Here is a 22,718-nt window from a genome sequence, read left to right as displayed (position 1 = left end):
CAGCACTATTTCATTGTGTTGTGTCTCATAGCAAGACAGTGTTTATTCGTTCCACTCCCGAGAGTTCATTATGATTCTCAGTCACAGCAGTAGTGTGTATCAGACTAAGTCATCAATCTGCACGAAGCAGCCAAAGGCATGTGTAAATAAGGATAACATTTACATGTGTAGACCTGTCTGTAATTGTGCTTCATTGTCGTGTTTACTCAAGGGCTGCTAAGAGGACATAATAATCTCAGTCTTGGCATGATGCAGTAGGGTCCGGGAGCTGGACATGCTACCAGGACACTGCAGTTTTGGATCTATGGCTGTTTTGTCTTTGATTGAGGTTTTTAATGTTAAGTGCTTTATTAAATATCCATTGATTTAAATCTCTGTGAAATATCTATTCAATATCTAGCAATGTACTAGCAAATAACATTCACAGTGTAAGCTGCGTGGTCTGGACAAGAGCGTCAGCTCTGCAAGTACTGATGTAAAACCTTAGAAATGTGTTTTGTATGTACTTCCTGTACGTCCATTGACTTTTCTGAGGGTAGGCAGCTATTTATCTTGATGATTTCATAGGTCAGTTTCTCAGACCTCCCATATCACAGCAGTGAATGCTTTCTTTCATATTCTTCATTCTTGCAGTCTGAACATCATTAAAGCACCCTCACTCTTATTCAGAATCAAGGATGTTGGAGGACAGGAACAACCCAGGGGAGGGCAGAAGAGGACAGCTTAGGAGGTGGCGGACAGTTTGGGGAATGGACAGGGAGAGGGAGCGAGGCAGACAGGGATGGAAGGAGGGAGGGAGGCTGGTGGAGGGACATAGGAAGCTAGTGGAGGCCACTGCTTTCCATCCCAGCTGGTAAGTCAAGTGTGAAAGGGAACAGACGCCTGACCTTTGTGTGGCCTTCTGACCCTCAGAAGTGGGATAGAGTAGAGGCTACCCAGGCTGAAATCTGTCCCAGTCCCATCCATCTTAAGATGCACAGCCCTGTCTCACCTCCCACCAGTGCAGAAACTCAACAGAGACATTCAGCGCCAGTCAGCAGTAGGTTGACTTTCACTCCGAGCATTTGAGTGTAACCCGCACCGCTCCAGAGGACAGTGAAAAAGAGAAATTGCATGCACTTCTGTGTAGGCTGCTCTGGCGAAGCAGTTGTTTTGTTTTGTTTTGGAAGTTTATGCATAAAGCAGCTTGTCAAAACAGTGTGCTTTTTAAAGCAGCCTGGCTCCAGAACCTCTGAGTCTCCTCTGAGCTTTCGGTCAGGGCCAAATGTTGCTCTTCCTCTCATAGCGTGCTGCAGGTTTATCTGGGAATGCTTTCAGAGCTTTTCTTATCCTCAGTGAGAGAGAGAACGACAGAGAGAGAGGGAGGGGAGAGAGAGAATCCTGCAGGAGCCAGTAACAAAGTCTCCCTACTTGTCTAATTGCTACAGGGAGATGGAGGATGGGGGGGTTGGGGGGTGATGTGGGGGGAACTCTCTACTAAGACAACATTGAACCTTTTCACAATGTTGAGCTCAGTGCCACTGCCACGTGAGCCAAGAGTCTTCTGACGAAAGACTTACTAAATCACAGATCGTATCGTACCCCACACAGAGAGGATCATCCCGTATCTCTCAGAACAGAGCGGAGGCTTCATTTGAAGAGGAATGCAGCCTGTCTGTCTGCCTGGCTTATAGTGCGCAGTAATGAAGCTGAATTCCTGAGGAGAGAGATGAATGCTGGCTGTCCTCAGGGTGCACGGCCAGCACAATAGACATGTTTATGTTCACGGTATTTACAGTCTCATGCAGGGACGTCTCAATGTCGGCCTCAGCGATTGGCTGAAACACGAAGGAAGGTGTAGTGATGCGAGGCCTGTGTGGAGCAGCCGGTGACACAATCAGGAAGCATGCACTGTAGCACCTGTTACCACTCCACTAAGCTCTGCTGCAGAGATCCACGTCAGTGAGATACAGAGCTGCATTTTCTCACTGGCAAATATCGATCCTCCTGCTTATCAACCGCCTGCTAGGGCAGCTCCTCAAATGGCCCAATTCGCACATACTCTCCAGCTGTCTGGCTGTCTTTTTTTTCTCACTAACCACCCTATCTCAACCTTTACAGTGCTGGGCTAGCAGTGTGTGCAAAGTCAGCAATGTGCAATGAAGACCTATTTGTGAAACTTTTTTTTTGCTCTTTTTCTCACAGATATCTAGAGAGTTTGATGTGAACAAAATCCTACTGTTGCGCTCTTGAGAAAGGTGTGCCAACAAAGCTTTATAATTCTTGGTTTACACCCACCGGGCATGGCAAGTAAGAACAACTCCCTGAAGTCAGTTGTTCACTCTGATGGCTCTGATTCAAGAGCCTCACAATGTCTATAATTTGTGTTCTGAGTCCCATTTGTTTAGTGGGATTATTGGATGAGCAGTTCTGGAGGAAATTCCTTGTAAAAGATTACAGTGGCACCACATCCCATCACAGTGTCATAGGACCTCAGTTTGAGTTCAGTGCTCTCATTGCTGAGCTGCATGCTGGCCCCGATTCAGATCTGCTCTCTCAGCACAGGCTCTCCCTTCCCTTGTGTCACATGACCCAGTGGGGAGTCACCCGATGTCTTTATTTGGTGGGTTTCATAACAACATTATAACATTACACTGTAATTTTATTTCCAAGCGTTGGATATGTTTTGTGCTACCTTATACCAGCACATTAGAACTTATGTCCTCTGCCACGTCGTCGTGACGGTTTCGTACAGATGACTGAACTTTGTGTTTAAACATTGCACTTTTGTGAAGCCAATTCATGTTTTGACTTGTTGGCTCGCATCGTGGGTTAAACATAGCAGTGCAAACACTGCTCGACAAAGAGTGACTTTGTGTTCCCTTGGAGAAGCGGAGCACAGACCATCTGATTTATTTTCCTCAGGGGGTGCATGTGTTGTGCAGTAGCGGAATGTGTAATAAATTTGAAACACATGAAGCGTCGCTGTGTTCGACTGATTGCCGGTACATACATCTGCCCCAGTGTGTGGTGTTGTTACCATACAGGAGCAGTGAATTAACGTGGTCTCTGTGCCCTCTGTGCATTTGACAGCGCGCAACTGTTGTCTGTGCATCTGTAGCAGGCACGTGTACGTGTGTGTAAGTGTGTGTGTGTGTGTGTGTGTGTGTGTGTGTGTTTGGTCCTCTGTACTGTGAGCAGAAGGGTAACAGCATTTACTTGCTCCCCTGCCCCTCCCCCATGTGTTCTGCATGTACAGCTCTCCATGCTCTCCAAATGCACATGCACATGCACATGCACTCTGTCCAGTCAATGACACTATGTCAGTGGCTTTCCCATTCAGCATTAGAGATCCAACTGGACCCCTGGCATTGATACAGCATCTAAAAGTGATTATATATCTGTGCCTTCTCCTCTCCCTCTTTATGGCAGATATCCATACTTCTTCTGAAAAGAATGCAAATCTCTGTCGAGTTCCATTTGTGACCCCAACCCCCTCCACCCCCCCAACGCTCCAGCAACCAAACAGCTGTTGAGAGCTTCTGCCTATAAATAGGCAGCAACTGCTTTCTAGTGAGTCCGTCAGCTATATTTAAACACCTTTGCGGTGTACTGCTGTGAGCAAGAAAATACCCCCATCACAATAGGATTTTGAGCAGGCTATTTAGTTAGGCTGACTGTGATGCATCTTCTTACAATGGAAAAACTATTTCCCTTCACTCTTTAACCCGCAGATCCTGTAGGTACCATCAGTCACTGGTAAGCAGTGTGTCTGATGAAGGGCAGGACGAGTGTGTCACGGCAATCTCTTGCACCTTTCTGTAGCTTTTTAGAAAGCTCAAAGCCTCGTATAAGAAATGGTAGAACCATTGGCTGCACTTAGTACACTTGTGTTCTACAATTACAATCCCTCCGTGATTATTAACAAGTAATGATTATTGAGTAAATCCAACTGCAAAATTAATGGTAATAAAGAGGCGGTTACCCACATTTTGTTTATTAATTTTGGCAGACACCATTATGTTGGAGCATATAGCCTTTGTGTGTTAGATTTATTCATTTTGTTCAAGTTCCATTCAGAAGTATGTGTTTGCACCTGGTGGTCTTTGCCTGATATTTGAATTTCAGCAGTGTGAAATGTGGACACTTGGTTCAGACTTCATCAGCCCAACTTTACAAGGGTTGTCCCACTGTTTAAGTGTTTGTATGTCTGCATGTGCATATGTACTATGCATATACATGTGTGTGTATATCTCTGGGTCAATCTCCATGTGACTCACCCAGGGCCTCTCCCTGTCTCCCCATCAGATCTCTGTCGTATTGATGAAGCTCTGTGCCAGGACGAGAACGCCAACCTCAGCTTCGAGGCCATCCGGAGCATCCACAAGCAGATGGACGACGACGCCAACGGTAACGTGGACGTGGCAGAGACGGACGGGGTGAGTATGGCACCACTCTGGAATGGCGAAGGGGGTGCAGCATGGCTTTCTATTGTCCACTGGATATTTAAACCGAATTCAGTGGCTTTTCTTCATTAGGTCCTCACCCGGACACCGAACGGGTTGCGGAGCCTGGCTTAGTTAACAGCCACCAATCACTTTGTAAAGCTCAAGCTGTAATATTAATGTTAACACCTTAATTGGGAAGATTATACACAAATACTAATACAATCCTTAGTATAAATATATATATATATATATATATAGCAACATATGCATAATAATGAAGTAGGTCATTTATACTGTAGATTCAAAGTGGATACCCTTTAAAACTATCAGGTAAGTTTAGCTAGCAGCTATCTGACAAGGAAGAACGGATAGCAGTTGAAAGTAAAATCATGATTTAAAAAAAAATGAATAGATGTGTCAAGATTAGTCTTTGGTAGCTGCTGCCAAAATTTGACTCAACTGAAGATAACAATCGTGTGACATCCTCAGTAAAGACGTTCTACATTGGCATGCTCCTTTTAACCGATAACCAGTTCAGGGGCATATGTGGGGCAGTCCAGACAAGCTTTGAACGTAAGATGTTGGCCGGGGTGTATGTTTGAAATCCTATTCACAACCATAGCAGCAATCTCCATCACTTCCTGTGCTCTAAACTCGGAGGTAGTGGAAGTGGTGTGTATGTCAGGAGGGCGAGAGGCTGCAGCGTTGCCGTGGCAGTGGACTTCCCATGCAAGGTCATTGTAGTTGGACGCCTTCCTCGTTTTGCAGCCCATCCCCCTGTGAGCTACACCTGTTTTGCAGACGTCTGCTGGAGGGGGCTGGACGGGCGGTGAGGGTTAATTTGTTCTGAGGTTCAGTTCTGGCGGTGTAATCTCCCGTAGCTGTCACCAGCGGCAGCTCTCTGCGTTGGGAACATTCACCTTGAAAGCAGGCATCAGGCATCAGGGATCAGGGTTAGTTTGCCACACAGTTTCGAGAGAACAATTTAATCCCACACCCCTGTCACTGGCAATGGGGCACATTAGTCAAGGTCACAGTGAAGGTCAGGCTGGGGTACTTCTCCAGCATGTCAGTTTTGGATGTCGCAGATTTTTTTTTTTTTAACACAAACCCCAGCTGCCTCTCCACTTGCCAACTCTTTCATAACAATGGCGATAATCCTCCCTGCGTTGCCTAATGGTCCAGGTTCAAAACGCACCCCTCACACCTGGCTTGTGGCGAGTTACAGGGCTTTCCGAGGCCTTTACCCAGAGACGCTGCAGGCTTGGGACAGTATGTTAGATGGGTGCATTATCACATGAATATCCCATGCCGACCTCTCCGATGACCTTGAAGCCTGGATTGCAAAGCTGACTGGAGACACTCTATATTACATGTAGCTGAATGAGCTTGTGTTCACTTACGTTTGCTGATAAGACCACGGCAGACATATATTACAGGTTTCTGAATACGTTTCCGGTAAGCAGCAGGGATAAACATACGGATCATTGACCAAGTTGTTCAGCCTTTATGGTTGGTGAAAGTAAATGAAGCTAGTGGTTTCTTGGCACAGCTGTTGCTGTGCTCTGTTGTATTTTCTCAGAAAATGTCACAGCAGTACATATTGCATCTGCATGTCAGTCACTGCGTGTGTGGTTCAATGAAGTGTGACGTCTTGATATGAATGCATACTGACAGTGCCGTCTGCTTTAATAAACATTCCAACTGCCCTTGGACTGGCAAACTGCATTTCATGTAACAGGCTTCTCTGCAGTTATCACAGAGCAGCAATGGGAGAGTGAGGCTTCGTGAACACTGTTTTGAGTACAGCTGCCATAGGCTGTCAAACTTGTGTGAACCAATCAAAAGACATTGCTGTCTATTGCAAAACATTGTGATAGGTTGATATCAGTGAGTCACTGCTTGCACATGATAGGTACACTCATTTTCTGGTTCACGGAGCATTACTCCCCCATCACAAGCTTCCCACGGAAAGCATGCACAGTGTTTATTCTAACAATTCTGATGCATTGTGTAATATAAATTCCAGCTCAAATTGTGCATTTGAACTTATGTTTACACCTGTACATGACTGAAGTAATTGCAGTCATCATGATCACCAGTAGTAGTGCTGGTAGAAGTAGGAGTAAATTATTGCTTGCAGAGTGGCTTCTGGCTAATTGTGTAAATTTGTGTCTATCCTTTGAAGATGAGTATATGAAGGTGCTGTTTTACTACTACACAAATGTAACTTTGCACATAGCTATAGCGCATGCATCAGTTATTCTTTTTGTGATTGACAGGTTATAATGAGCCAAGCAGTTACTTGATGTTATCTAGCCAGAATGTTGCATTTCTGTTAGAAGATGTGGGAGAAATTTACTGTAGTGGAACTTTATTTTCATGCAACTAAGCTTTGGAAAAAGGAAGCTGATGTAATGCCAAATTTTTGGCCGTGCATTGTTGATGTCCTGCTTTTCGCACTAGAATTCCATTTGAGGGAAAGGGAGAGGGCATGTTTAATGAATCAGAAACCATCGTTTATACATAGTTGACAGTTAAAAGCTTTACCGAAACATTTGATGGTATCAGCATGAATACCAGACCCTTGTATGTCCCCCTCAATCAAAGTCACACCAGCTCATTATAAGCTTAACAAATCTGGCAAGGAAAGTAAGACATGTATTTTATGGGAACAAGAGAGAGTATTGGCATTGAGAGTGTAGCTGCGCTGGCTCAAAGATAGGCTGTGTTCTGGCAGTGCAGTTCTGTAGTGGGCCTCTTTGCTCCCATGTACTTTATTTCACAGGTGGACCCCGCCTTTATTGAGCAATGGAACACCTGTTGGGGCTTGTCCCTTCCTTACAGATTTAACCTTGTTTCATGGTGCATCAAACATGTCCTTTCAGCAGAAGCTCTGTCACCGTGGGGCACATTTACGTTATCTGTGTGGCTTTCTGAGAAATTTCATCCTGTTCAATCCAAGGCCAATAATAAGATGATGAAATATGACTCCGGTTTTCTCCCAACCAAGTCAGCCTGGTGTCCCCCGGAAAGAGCGCCGGGGGAAATTGAGAGTACAATGTAATGCTCGCTTACTGTTGTAAGAAACCGAGAGGTAAGCGGGAGAGGGAGTGCTCTGTGTTCTTGTGGGGGCGTGTGCAGAACCGCAGCCAGCTTGCCTCTCTGTGGGAACGGCACGGGGGCTGAGCTGATGGCGTGGCGATGCCGCATCTCTCTGCTACTGGTGTATTTCCTGTGCTATTCCTCTGTAACAGCACTGAAGATAGAGCTGAGCCACACACACGCACACACACCTCCTCATTGCCTACTCCCTCAGATTTGATTATTTTTCTCCTGATTGTAGATTTCTGCCCTTGATTATCAGTAACAGTGTGTATTTTTCTGTGCTAATATTTGGAACTTAGTGTATGAGATCTGATATCTTTTCCCTCAGTCAGTTTTGTGCAGAGCTGGGTAAGCGTTCGTTGGAATGAGTCGAAGTCCTTTGTAGATATACCGTGCCATATGCATGCTCACAGTCAAACCTCCCTTCCTGCATGCTGTTTCATTCCAATAAGACAGATTTATTTGATGATCTATGATGGACTTACGCTGACAGTTGGATATCCTGGCTGTGTTCCATTCGTTCCCATTGGCTGGTGTCCCGGGTTGTCATGACCACTGTTAAGTGTGTGTGCAGCTCAGTGAAACATGCTGAGAGGAAGACGGAGGGAGAAGGAGAGCAAGGGTAAAAGAGAAAGAGAGCAAGGGTTGAAAGGCCCTCGGTTGCATATACAGTGTCTGACCTTGACAGAGGCCCTGGGCTTTCCTCTTAATTGCTGCCTTTATTCAGAGCTGGCCATGACATCATATGAAATGACATCATTTATTTGCTTAATGCACGCCCTTTCCCAGAACTTTTTCAAAAGCTTTCAACATATGTCCAAAGCATAGTATGCGGCCCATTTGCACGGGTGGAATTACACTCTTCAGAAAAGCTTGCATAACTCAAACCTACGTTGTATTGGGACTGACCAGCCCAAGGCCCGGTGCTCTAGCTCCTTTATTAGGAACTGTGCATCAACCAAATCAGGGCTGACAATGTCACAATAATCGGGCCCTTCATGCTTTTTTGAGTTCCTAGCTCGCAGGTTCAAACCCAGACTGAAAACAAACTCATGTTAGACTATATGGCCTTCCTGTCTCGGGGGTGTTTTCTGTTCCCTCCCCACGTTTGAGAGTAGCTGGAGAGAGAACGCTCCAACTTGTGAAAGTAAACACAGACTGTCTCTGTGCTCTCCCCCCTGCTCCTGCCCCACAGTTCCTGAGGGAGGACCTGAACTACCACGACCCCAAGGCCAAGCACAACAGCTTCCACGGGGCAGACCTGCTAATCAGCGTGGAGGACATGTGGAACGCCTGGAAGACCTCTGAGGGTATGTCTTTTTCCAGTGAATGAGTGGACGGATGGATGAGTGAGTGAGTGACCTGAAAAACTAATTAATCCATTTTAATCAGATTAATAAGAGAAACTGATTAAATGGCTTTTAATCAGGTTAATCAGAAAAAACTGATTAAATCACTTTTAATCAGATTAATCAGAAAAACTGATTAAAGATTAAAACTGATTTAATTCCTAGTTGAATTAAACACTTCTTGTCTGTGCAGATGTGTTTGTCGTCCTTGCATTGAACGCAAGTTTTCACTTTGATTTTCACTGTGATTATCTGTCTTGTCTTGGGAAGGAGTTCTGCTATGAGTGCTGGAGCAATAAGTCCTGTAACCCCTCCCTTTCCAAAATCCTGCTCCTCACACCTGCAGTCCAGCAAGGCAGCAGTGGTTCTTCTCCTCTCTTTTACCTCACTGTAGTACCTGACTCTGTGTGTAGCTGTCCACTCATATATGTCTGATCAACATAATCCAAGAACCAGCAATCTGCACACGGTGTGCTCCCAAAATGATTTTTTTCCAGCCATGCACACGGGACATGACACCAGGACAGAGGCCAGACTTTCATCAAAATGTTCTTCTGCGTGCATCACAAGATTACTTTTTGAGGCAATCAGTGTATAGATTTTGGATTCATTTTTGGATTTTTGGATTTTCCAATACATGAGAAAACAAGACTGCGTGCGTACTTTTCCTTTGTATTAATGAACTCATTTCTGCACATCTACACCAGGTCATTCACTCCCCTGTGTCAGTCACTGCGGTGCTGTAATCCTCTTGTAGGTCTCTTATCCAATCCTGTCCCCTCTGTCTCAGCTTCACTGCGGGGTGTGTGGTCCCTGTGTAGCCTGCCCAGCGTGTGGCTGGACCCAATGCCAAACTCTTGCTCACTGCTACACTTCCTTCCTTCGAGTCTTGGCTGCCAGTCCTGTCCCCTGTTCCTCTCTGCTCCCCTGCCAAGCCTGTGGGGAGTTTTACTCCAAAGATTGCAACTCATGGTCTTTTCCCTGGAGTACAGCAAGATGTGTGCATATAAAAGCACATTTGCCCCATGCAGTGCCAAATGTTTTTTGCCTGCGTTAAAAGCCACAGCGAGGGTCAATTTCCATCACTGCCACTTGTACTGAGTCTGTAAAGCTAATCTGAAGTTAGTAGCTTTCTTCATTTGATTGGGTCTGAGTGAGATGTAGCGCAAAATATCAGGACAGAGTCTGATCCAAGGATTGCAGTGTTGAGCCAGAGAGAGGACGGTCTGTCTTTCTGACTCAGTGCAGGTCCTTCTCTGTGTTAGCCAATAAGCAGCGGCATATCTGTCTCTGTGCATCTCTCCTTTTCCTTCTTCTGCCTTCCTAACAGTCTGTCAGCTGCTGCATTGCAGCTCCTCATCCTCTTCAGCTGTGCTGTTTTCCCTGAGTGAAGGACAGTGTGTGTGAATGCAGTTTATAAGCCTTTACAAGGTTTATGAGAATTCTCAAAGTTATGTACTTGACACAACTTACACACACACACACACACACACACACAAATGTCACACTTATAAACGTATGTTTAAACACCATGAGCCATGCTGAGGGGTAGTTTCACAGGTCACAATTCACCTTAGTTAGGTATCCTGTTGGGGCCAGTCAAACTTTATTAAACACCTTAAACTTTACTAGCAACAGTGGATTGTCATAATAACGTCCAAGCATTTGACCATCTACAGCTGGACGGTGTCTTACTATTTCAGATATTGTACAACTGGAACATCACTCCCTGTGTCTTATGGTGTACAGTTGGATGGTCTCTCTTGTATCAGCTCTTGTGCAGCTGAATGATTTGTACCTGAGGAGGGCTGTGTACACATGAATGGTTTCTCCCTGTGTCTGACAGTATATAACTGGACAGAGGAAGAGGTGGTGGACTGGCTCAGAAGCTGCGTGGAGCTGCCGCAGTACGTGGAAGCCTTCAAGAAGAACAGCATCAATGGCAGTGCCATGCCCAGGTGAGTGAGGGTCAACCTCCCAGAATCTTCTGCGGTTACGCTCAACCCTACCCCCACACACGTGCATAATTCATACACACACACACACACACACACACACACACACACACACACACACACACGCACCCTATGAAAACAACTGGTCTGTGTCCCCCCCCTTTTCCTCAGACTGGCTGTGAAGAACACCACCCTGACCCTGTCCCTCCTGAAGATATTGGACCGCAGTCATGCACAGAAGCTGCAGCTGAAGGCTCTAGATACGGTTCTGTTTGGACCCCCACTGAGTGAGTGCTCCACTTTGGGCAGGGGCTTAAAGGGAGGAGGGTATGGGTTAAGGGGGGGTGAAGGCTGAAAAAAATTTAATTGGCCCTGTATTAATAGGCTGTTAGCTCCTTTTCCAGGCAGTCTCACCACTGTTCGGGTCTATACCGACTGGCAGCTACTTCTCTGCATGGTATCACCATTTAGGCACTGTAGGGAGTCTTTGCTTCTTCTCGTGAACAGTCTCTTGTTTGATCAGCTCTGTAGGGAATGTTAGCTCATTCATAGCTTGGTCTTACCTGTACAGCCCTGTGAAGAGAGGGAAGAGGACGTTAGCCTGAGTTGACCTGGAACACTGTAATGATACACAGCAGACATACAGAGGAAAGGAATGGCTTATAAATGCCACTAATGTTTAACAGTTTCCCATTAGACATCTGGTCCTGGAGGTGGCTATAGTAGCTTCATTCTGTTACTCCCATAATAAATGTAGAGTTTGCAAACACCTGAAAGGAGGATACAGACACACTCAAATTCAAGCTGCACAATAGCAAAACTGTTTGTGCTTCACATGACATAGATTGTATTGCAGTGTTTTGTCAGCGTTACCTCAAAGGTCCCTTTCAAAAGAGCCACTCTCCTGCCCAACCCAGCCATCCACTCTGAAGTTGTGCAGTGCTAAAGTGGATATGTAGGAGGTGGACATGTTTCCCAATGTGTCACAGGTGCAAACGGACCACCTCAGTGAATCAGTCTGATCCGGTCTCCCTGCCATGACATGCCAGTTCTTTTAACTGTCGTCATCATATTCACTGGCACCAATTTTATCTGCAATCTTATTTCTAAATGTGGCACTGAAGTTTCAGCCACCTTGTTGCAATGGCGTTTGTATTCCACGATATCCACAGGTCCCAAAAGAGACAGAAATGGTGAAACTATCAAAGAATTCCACACCCAAATTTCTCTTATGGATTGTCTGACAGTATTCATCTGGGAAATGTCAATGCCTGTTAGTCCTCTTTCGACTTTTTGCACTCACTTTCTCAAAACTGTTTCACACCGGGTACTGTAGCAAGGATGAGGATATTCTCCTTATATTCTCTGCAGTTTGCTTAAAGAAACTAGAGAGGTGCCTTTCACAGCTGTGTTGATTAAAGCCACTGCTGTGCAAAGCCCCCAGGAGGGTTGCTCACAAATAAAAGCTAATGATATGAACTCATGAAAGTGAAATGGATGTTGACATGTTTGGACTCTGTTGTTAAGGGGAAACTTAATAGTATGATATGTCACCCCCAAGTCCCAGATTTAAAAGCATAAATAAACTACAATAATCTGATAATTTCTTAGAGTTTAGTTGGTTATCATAGAGACTGCTTGATTTACATTTAGATACCAGGAATTGATAGACATTTGCTCTGCCCTCAAAACAAAACAAATCCAAACAGTACCTAAAAGAGCTCTCTGAGTGTGTTAAGATTTTTGCCATACTGTAGGGCTTTGTCTTCCACTTGTAAATACTTTGTCATTCTTTCTTTTCCCATGTTTAAAAATAGCCTGCCTCATTATGGCTGTGGGGTGAGGCATGTCTTATTAATGTCACTCGTTAGCCAGCAGTAATGGGAAAGCACAGCTGATTAAACAAAACCCCTCTTTAAACATGTAGAAATGGAGAAGGGGTTAGGAGAGAGGGAAGGAGAGGCTCTCAAGTGGCTCTGTCAGCAAGACGTTCATCTTGAGTGCAGGCCAAGCCCTATTGCCCGGGTTTGGAACCGGCTGTGTCATTTGCCGACAGTTACTGGGAACCCACCATGGTGGAACAAATTGTTGTCATTCCCCTGGGGGTAAGGGTTGGGTAGGTCAGCTATGGTTTCCTGGTCTCATCACTCGCAGGCACCCTGCAGTTCATCAGGCACCTGTGAGTTGCTCAGTTGACATCAGCAAAGTAGCACCTGTCCTCCAATGAGTGGCCAGTCCACTGTAGTGCGCATTGTGACTTGCATTGTGAAAAGTAGACAATCCTGACCGCATTCAGAGGCTGTCACGATGAGATGAGCTTAATGTACGAAAAAACAGAACCACAGGAAAAAAACATCAAAAAAAGAAAGAGGGAAAGAGGGGACACAAGAGAGGAAGGGATGATGAAGAACCAGAAAAGGGAGTGACAAAGAGACAGAGGAAATCTGATAGAGCGAGAATAAATGTGTCTTCTTTCTCCTTCCATTAACAGCAGCACTTATGTCCAGCTGATTGACTTCATGCAGGTGTATCACCTGGATTCTTATCACCTGATTGTTATTTGCACGGAGTTCAGATAGGGTTAGCTCCCAGGCTTTTCATACCATAATCTCCATTGATGGAAATTCTGACATTTTATCGTTCCATCAGTGCTGCAGATTTTTATACTGACCCTTGCTTAGAATAGATGTGTCTGTGTGCTTGTCCTTGTACATTTATCTGGGTATGTGCATACATGCATGTATGCAACTGTATTATTTGTAGAGGTAGTCGTAGTTGCTGTTTTAGTAGCAAGCAGTGATAATAATGCTAAGTTCCACATAAGCACTGAATGCTAAGTTTGCACTTTTCTCCTGTTGACTCACAGAGCAGATAGTTTCAGGAGCAAAGCCTTTACAAAGAGGTAATACCAGCCATACGACAGAAGTTTTAGTTCTATCACCGTGAAAAACTCTCAAGCCGAGGCACCAGTCCCCAGCTGCTGTGTGTCAGACAGTAGCGTTATGTATCTTGCTGATTGCCCCCCTCCCCCCGGCCTTGAACAGGTTGAGCACTGCAGCCAGAATATTCTCTGAAAAGGAAGCCTGATATCTATTTTCCTTTAACTCAACTTTATTCTCAAGTATACTATATAGTTTTCTTTGTGGGCACATCTCAACAATAGGAGTATTCCTCATAAAACTTGATACTGATGTCATTGCCAGCTGTCGTGCGTGACCGCTGTAATTCTCCGCTGAGCCTCTGCCTTTCTCTCTCCCTCTCCCTCTCCCTCAGTATTTACATGTAAATGAAATAGGTTACACCTCAGAAACTGCATAGATCTTTCAAATGAGGGCTTCCAGGCTTGTTTTCATATGCAGCTTTGTTTCTGACTGGGCTCCTTGCCAGCTCGCACAGGATGCAGGTGAAATCAGTATTGCTTGAGTCACAGAAGACAGTTAGTTAGTAGTAATTCTAATTTCCTCTCTAAGTTCCCATCTAACTCCATGCTATGCAGAAACAGAGAAGGGGAACAAGGCAGCCACATCCGCTATTAGCTGCCTGTTATTTTGCTGCCCCTGTTTGGCCTGTGGTTTGGCCATTACACTACTGTCCTCTTAAGGGCTTAAAGGCCTGGGTAGGACAGGCAGAGGACACAGCATGGGAAGGTGTTGCTCTTTAGACAGTGGCAACCTCTACTCAGGTGTGGAAGGAGAAAGGTTCGTGAGCAATGAAGAAAGAAGAGGGTGGAAGGAAGGGGTGAATGTGAGCTGTCATAAAGGAGTGAGAGAAAGGGAGGAAAAGGTTAGACAAGAGAGAACATAAAAGACAGACAAAGGGATGACGTAGTGTGAGATGGGATGGGCTCCACTCAAGTTACTTCTTTTTATGCTTTTCTAGAATTTACCTAGGTGTAGCTTTGAGTTCCCCTTTTTTATCAATACAGTCATCTTCACATGTAGTACGGTTACAAACAGGAACAGCAAGTACAGGTCTCAGTTTAGTTGGAAGTGCTTAGCAAGCTGGAAACCTTAGTATGACAATGGGTAATAACTTCTGTGCATGACCAGGAAGTGTAGTTGACCTCTAGTAGCAGGTGAGCAGGTAATATGCCAGAACTAGCTAGCTGACAAGCTAACCACCAGAGGTGTCATTTTGTATCGGGGCTAAATAATGGGCTCTGTTTTGTTTGAGAAAGTTAAAGCAACAGACATTTTCCTTTAGTTGTTGACACTGAATTGAGCTACAGACAGCTCAAAGAATTGCTGCTAACACATGTGAAAATAAAATACTGTTTGTGAGTGTTTAGTGAAGACATGCAGATCCCGTCTGAAATGTGGGTCAGTTTGTTTCGTTGTGCACACATTGAGCTTTCTTGTGTCAATAATTTGTGTGCACATGCGTACTAGCACACCATAGTATTGGACACAGTTATGTGTTATTGTGCCTTCCAAGGCAAAAGAGCTGTGTGGCAACGTAAAGTTTGTGTCTGCAGGATGAGGGACCCATCTAGGCCTAGCCATGGAAGGTGGCAGGGTCTGCTGTAACCATGGAAACTGCAGTGGGCTGGGGCCTGTATGGAGGGAGTGCACAGCCTGAAGCAGCATCCCCTCATGAAAAGTTATATTCTTGCAAATGCGGGAAATGTATTTTGACCTGTTTCAAAGCATGTTATACATTACAAACACATCAGTTATGGCCTCTTTGATGTGTGAGTTTATTTATATAGTGCAGCACACATTGTATTGTAAAAGTTCTATGCAGAAATGCATGTCTGAAAATGGCAAAAAGAATGTTAATGTTAACGTGTGTTGCTGTTAATATATGTTTAATGTATACTGAGGTATATCACTTGAGGGTTTCTTGTACACGCATTGCAAAATGTCCTGTTCCTCATTTATCTTGCACGTTTCATCAGCTTGTTTATGAGCCTGTGAGTGTAAAATGCTGCAGGCTGTTCACTTCACGGCCACAGCCAGATCACGTTTGACCCGAGTCATTGGCAGCCTAATTGCACGTTAAACGTGTCACTTTGGACCTGTCTAACAGGCATGAATTAATATTCTGGCAAAGTACACAAAGCACTCTGCAATGGCAAGAACTCAGACTTGCTTTAACGAATTTTCACTGTCCATGCATTACAGAGTAGACAGAACAGATCAAATAAAAATAAAAAAGCCAAACAGTCTGCTTGTTCAGAACAGATTGAATGTGCACAGTTATGCTATGGTCACTTTTCCCCAGAAGAACTTCTATCAGAAACAGTGGTTTTTTTCAATGGTGGCCAAGCTGTCTTTTGGCTTTGTGCATCTGCCTGAGCATGGTATTTTCACATTAGAATTTTCACATTTTCACAGAGCCTAGAATTATGTCAGTTGGAGTCTGTTTTTGTAAATTGGTCTTACTCCGGAAACCGAGGTAAAGCGCAACACTTAATGGTACAATGGCTGTGCCCTGTTTGGGATTTGACCCACTGACCCTCAGGGCCAGGTTTGAGGGCTCTTTCTGCTACACCACACTGCTGAGGTGGTGATCAGACAGGTGAGCCTGTGTGTATGGTGTGGGTAAGAGTGCAAAGCATAGCCTCTCCGTGTGTTTTGATCCACGGAGCAGTGATGAACAGGGGTTAGACTTTGTGTAGAGTCAGCCTGTCTGAGTCAAGGCTTGGTGAATGCGGAATGGTTTGGATCTGATGCTCCAGGCATCTCATCTCCTTCCCTTACCTCAGAACCCCCCCCATCCATATCAGGTTCATTCTTGCTCCCCTCAGGTCAGAGAGGGGAGCAGAGGGGGGTTCCTGCTGTTTCTGTTAGGTTGGCTCCATCTGCGAATGCAGCCGTGGGGCAGAGACGCAGTGGTTAATGAGTAAAAAAAATCTCTGATCTCTGAAGGTGTTACAAAACAATCCCTTACATTCAGTTCGCTGCACAAAATCAGCACATGTCATCAACCCGTCATTGCAGTGACTAAATACATCATGTCACTATCGGTCCCTCCCAGTCTCTTTCCATCAGCATAGAGATTCGTGTTGAGTTCGGGCACAGGTCTCAGACGCTGTCTCAGTGTCCTACTAGTGGTGACTTTGGGTAGACAGGGGAAGTGCTTGGGTATTTTTCCATTCTTAAAGAAGTGGAAAGTTATAGCAGTGTTCCCAGCATCCATTGTAAATGTCACCCCCTTCCTGGGCCTGGAGGTGCAGTGCTCGCTAGGCCGCTCGTGGCCTACTTCCGCATGGAAATAGGCGGTGTTAAGCCATCTTAATCTGAGCCCCCTGGGAGTGGCATTAGCTCTCCGTGACTCGCCAGCCGCCTGCATCACTTGGGGTTAGAGTGAGGAAGAGGAGGGTGAGATGGCGCAAAGGACAGGGAGAGGGATTTGCCAAGATTCAGTACGGCTCGGCGGGGCTCGGATGTGAAGTGTTTGTATAAACTGTGCTGGCGTTGCTGACACTTGAGATGTTACAGTACATGTTGCATTTGTGATCTCTGGTTTCAGTCTGACCTGCCTCTCTCTGTCACAGCCTTGCTGTAGAAAGGGTAAACAGACATTTATCTGTCCATCTCAGAGGAGAGTCAGCCTCATCCACTCAGCCTCAGGAGGCTCTCCGGAGCCAACCGGATCAGAGTTCCTATTTCAATTGTCTGTGTGCTTTATTTACTTTCTAGTGTATGGTTTCAATTTCCCATGGCAGTAATACTGTAGTTTTACACATGCTTGACTTCTGGTTGACTTCCGGTGATCCCTGAGAGTAGAGTCCTCTGTTGTGAGGGACCGGATGGAAAATTAACTTTTACATGTGAATAAATAGGAAATCCCAAATTTAACAAAAACATTATGACATCTCTCTCTCTCTCTCTCTCTCTCTCTCTCTCTCTCTCTCTCTCTTTCTCTTTCTCTATAGCAAGAGATATGGCACCAGATAACATAAATGAACATAGTAATAACTGGTATAGAACATATTTTTATATTTTTATATATATGTTGGAAAATGTGTTACTAAACCTGATTGTACATTTTAATATATATTACTAGTTTGAATGGGCAGCGGGAGACAAGGGAGACAAGGTTTTATGGTGAATTTTTGGGGTCTGCTTGGGGCTGTTTTCCTGTTTGCAAATGTGACTTCTGAAAAACTGTCTTTAACTAAGCACCCCTCTGTCTATCTCTCGCTATCCCTCTCCCCCCTTCCCCCCCTTTTCATCTCATTCTTTACAGTGAGCAAACACAGCCACCTTAAAGACTTCCTGCTGGTGGTGTCCATAGTTGTTGCTGTGGGCGGATGCTGGTTTGCCTACATCCAGAACCGCTACTCCAAGGACCACATGAGTAAGATGATGAAGGATCTGGAGGGGTTGCAGCGGGCCGAGCAGAGTCTGCTGGACCTGCAGCAGAAGTGAGTGCCTCCTCATTTTTGGTTTATTAGCGTTCTCATGTTGTAGTACTCGCGTCCAGGATTCCAGTCCATTCAGCTCGACACCAACATAAGTCACGATTCTCATGAGTCTCATGGAAGCTGGTTTAATAGCACTAAGTTAATTAAGGCTTTTTAGACCTGTCTTTTTCCTTATTGATCTCAGAGCTGTGTGAGGGAAATTCCTCAAAGAGTCATGTGTTTCCTGCTGAAAGATTCTGCTTGGATTCATGGGTGAAGTAGCCAGTCTGTCGGGATTCCATTCCGAGACAGGGTGTGGGAGACTTGCTGCTGTTTTTGCTGTTGTCAAGTCCAGTTTTCACACTTGTTTTTCTCTCACTAATCCATCATCACTTCCTTCTCAGCACATGGCCCATTTGCACACATATGCACAAAGCCATGCACGCATATATATACACATGTCTTTAGGGTGGCAGTGTAGCATAGTGGTAAGAAGCAGGAATCATAACTGAAAGGTTGCTGGTTCGAGTTCCCACTGTGGCACTGCTGCTGTACCCTTGGGCTAGGTACTTAACACACAGTTGCTTAAGTAAATATCCAGCTGTAAAAATGGATAAAATGTAAAAACTGTAACCTCTTTGAGTCACTCTGGATAAGAGTGTCTGCTAAATGCCAATAATGTAATATATCTCTTCTTTTCAGTACAGTCTACAGTGTGTTGTGGGTCATCATCGCATGGCTGTAGTGTTAAGCAATCGTTCATGAAAAACCTCCGCTGCTGTGGCATGTCAAATATTTACTCAGCGAAACAAGGCCGAACACCCAGCGTAAAAGCTGACACACGGATATATGCAAGCAGGCTTTCTCATAGCTGCACAGGTCAGCAGCTATTGATAGCACCCTGATTTCCCAGGTGACTGGGAGTGTGAACCATGGAGGCCTCTCTTTCCTGTTGATAACCTGCTATTATACCAGTCACAGCCAGAGACAGTGACACGTCTGACACGCGTGGCACTCTGGTAGTTGTTCAGTGCTGGTGTGCATCTGTGCCTTTGACAGCTTAGGAGAGCCACCCAGGCAGGGAGCAGGTGGCCTGGGGGCACTGTGGAGTGAGCTGGGGGTCTCAGGAGCCCTCCCACCCGAAGGACTCTCATTCAGGTGGGGGGAGTGATGCAAAGCAGGGACCCACTATGCTGCCCCAGTTCATTCATTCATACTTGTAGAAATGTCTGCAATGTCGTCTGCCTTCAATAGGTGAAATAGTAAAAGGAGTCGTTCAGTGTAAAAGGAGTCACACTGACAGATCTTGATGTATCCTTTGTTGCAGTTACCTTGTCTGAGCAAAGCCACCGCCAGCCAGATGCAACACAGGCTGCAAACATATGATGTCAGTTCCTGCTCAGAAAATATTTTAAAAACCGCCCCCAACAAAACCTTTTTTTCATCTCCCACCTCAGCAACTGACTCACGCACACTCTTCACCCATCTCGCACTTCTAAGTGTTGCATCAGACCACTATGGTGGCCATTTCCCCTAACCTGTTCTTTGAGAAGCAGAGATGTCCTATAAGGGTGAATTGTTTGCATCTTTGCCGCAGTCTTTCATCTCAGAGGTGTTGCTTTGCACTCATAAACATTGTCAGGGCTAACGGCCAGACCTGACGGGTGTCAAGGGCTGTTCTCTGAATAAGTATCCAAAACCTTGAAAATAAGCGGAAGTTTACTGGAAATAAAGCGAACATGCACTGTAACGTGAAACTGTGATTGAAGAATATGGACATATTTGGGGATTTCTGTTTTTTTTTCCTATAATTTTTCTGACTCATGAATACCCAGGAGCATCCAGGCTTGGAATATATTGTCATTCTGAATGAACTGCATGTTACAAAGGTACAACACATCATTTGATGGTGAAATGAGAACCGAACAAGTAAACGGTCTCAACAATGAAGGAACCCTTATTAGCACTCTCCCATGTTCAGTAGTGCGCTGTGTTGTCAGGGAGGAGATACTGAGAGTTTTTCATCTTCTTGGTGACATAGAAGGCCTCAGTTGTGAAATGTGTATGGGACAGCTTTTTGGTTTGTCACCACCCGTGTCCTTCATCCCAGTGACGTCCCGTGTGAATGGTCTGTTGGCAGTTGTTCTCCCTGCCTGCTGACGCCACCAGAGAAACGCTCCGGCCTCTCCTTGCATGGAGATGTGTCAGTTTGATTTATACCTCACTTCCTGTTGCTGGAGGAATTACCCACGCTGAGAGTTTTTTAGATTTCATGTGAAAAGCAGGGGTATGAATCCTTGCGTGGCAATGGGCGATATCTCTTGGTGTTCGAATGCTGCTTGAATATTTATTTGATTGTGATTTATTGAAGATCTCAGTGAAAACTGGGCATGATAACATGATGTGTAATTTAAATTTTGAGGACATCATTTTGGTATTATTGTTTGTATTTTTTTGATTATTTAACTGGAATGTGTGTACTGCAGAATGTTATATTGTTTCCTACAGACTTTGTTATACGATAAATGTAAATTGTAGGGGACTTTTGTTCAAATTCAGTTGTGCAGCTCTTTGGGTCATGACTGTACTGTGCTCACACCAATTTGGTAGATGAACCTTGCCATTTCTTTCCTTTTTTGAGGACTCGGAAGACAGAGATCTACACACATGGCCACCAACATGACATTTAGTGCTGACTACCTCTGTGGATGCCTACAGCTGTAGGGAGTCAGGAACCTGCCTCAGGTTTTAATGAAAGGTTTTGCTGCAATTGTGGATCATAGCCAATAACGCAGAGGTAGCTTTAAATGTCATAGTTTAAGGCTGTTTTTATGGTGGGTGCCTCAGCCTTGCACTGCGGGCAGTGTCCGTGTGGATGTCTCAAACTGCGCCAACATGAGCATAGTGACGTTAGATGTGCTATAGCTCTGTTTATGAGAAATCCAATGGCAGAGCTAATCGTGGTGTACCTTGTCATCCAGCTTGGACTTTAGCTTGTACCACCCTTGTGCCAGATCTACACTGAGGAAAAAAGGATATTTATCTCCCCGCTGATTGGCTCTGTTCATTTGTGTCTGTGCTGTGTGGCTCTGTGAGTCTGTTTGCTTTTCTCAGCACTGTATGGCTCTGTGTGTTTGCTTGTTTGTCTCTGTGCTGTGTGTCTGTGTGTCTGTCTGCCTCTCAGGTTGTCTATGGTGTGACTCTTTGTATCTGCTGTCATCTATTTGTGCTGCTATAGCTCTTGGTGTGTTTCTCTGAGGCTGTGGCAGCAGGCGATAGTGAATAGCAGGGGTCATGCTAGAATACCTAGCAGGGAGGAGGGCTTCCTGCCCACTTTCTCCGTCTCAAGCTCCCATAGCGTTTCACTGGGCCCTTGTGCCGCTTTGCTGCTCTGCTTCACTATTTCACATGAAAACAGTGCGCCCCCTGGTGGCAAAACCCCAACACTGTACCATGGATGTACATGTTCTTTCTCCTGTCTGAAACTTGGCAGTCTCTGGATGACAGAGGCAGAAGACAGCGCTACAATGGTTAACAGGAAACACAGCTGTCATCTTTAAAAATTCCCTGTGTAGAGCTACTCTTGACCGAAATAAAGTTATTAGAAAACTACAGTTCGATTAAATACCCCCTGCCCTACACTGTACAGGAGTGAATTCACCAGTTGTCTGCTGACGTCATTGCTACAGCCTTTAATCCAGTGCAACGATTAAATTGTGAGACCTCTATGCAAAGCAATCCTTGCCCAGCTCTCTCTCTGTGTGTGTGTGTGTGTGTGTGTGTGTGTGTGTGTGTGTGTGTGTGTGTGTGTGTGTGCGCGCGCACGCTTGTGTGCGGACCTCTGATGGTTGCTGGGGGACTGGTGGAGTGGCAGCTGTCACAGATGCATATATCCCTGGTACACAAGGCTCCCTGCCCTTCTTTACACAGTCCTGTCAGAGGCTCCAGGGACAGGGTGCCTGGTCTCTGTCACCGCAATTGGCAGCTTCATTGTCTAATCCCCCTTGATTACGCAGAAACAGTAAACTGGAGCTGGCGTCACCACACCCTCATTCATGCAGCCAACCCCGGTGACATAATAGCAGCCGCTCATATACATTGCTCTGTCAGCCAGCTTTGGCCCATTGTCTACAGTCCTGTTTCTGCATGCAAGGCATAATTGTGAGGTTTTTAATCCTCGCATTCCTTTCAACGAAATTTCCAGAGAAAGATCTTGTGCTTGTGTCATGTATTTATGATTAATATGAGAGGTTGATGGCACTTATAGAAACATACATTTCCATCTTCAGCCTGGAGTCAGAGGGAGGGATCTGACCTGGCCATCGAAGTCGGTAGTTGCCTGTAGGCATCAAAGAACAGGAATTTGTAGATAGAAGAGGGGAGGATGGAGAATACAGGAAACTGCTGACACAAGAGAGTATATGCACCGTATGTTGGATATTTATACTGATACAAATTGCGTATGGTTTATCTTATTATTGTTTCTTCTCTCTCTCTCTCTCTCTCTCTCTCTCTCTCTCTCTCTCTC

The 22,718-nt window shown here is 45.2% G+C and overlaps 1 protein-coding gene across 4 annotated transcripts in view; it reads left to right on the top strand.

Moving 5' to 3' along the window:
* Window positions 1–22,718, top strand: part of LOC118774351 (stromal interaction molecule 1-like) — a 50,033-nt gene that overhangs the window by 16,662 nt on the left and 10,653 nt on the right. For all 4 annotated transcript variants that reach the window (XM_036523671.1, XM_036523674.1, XM_036523672.1 and 1 more), the window contains exons 3-7: window positions 4,288–4,418; window positions 8,731–8,845; window positions 10,731–10,842; window positions 11,011–11,126; window positions 18,034–18,211. In XM_036523671.1, coding sequence (XP_036379564.1) covers window positions 4,288–4,418; window positions 8,731–8,845; window positions 10,731–10,842; window positions 11,011–11,126; window positions 18,034–18,211 — 652 coding nt within the window. The remainder of the gene's footprint in view (window positions 1–4,287; window positions 4,419–8,730; window positions 8,846–10,730; window positions 10,843–11,010; window positions 11,127–18,033; window positions 18,212–22,718) is intronic.

The sequence above is a fragment of the Megalops cyprinoides genome, chromosome 3, assembly GCF_013368585.1.
Source record: "Megalops cyprinoides isolate fMegCyp1 chromosome 3, fMegCyp1.pri, whole genome shotgun sequence".
Taxonomy (NCBI): domain Eukaryota; kingdom Metazoa; phylum Chordata; class Actinopteri; order Elopiformes; family Megalopidae; genus Megalops; species Megalops cyprinoides.
This window is presented reverse-complemented; position numbering and strand designations above follow the sequence as displayed.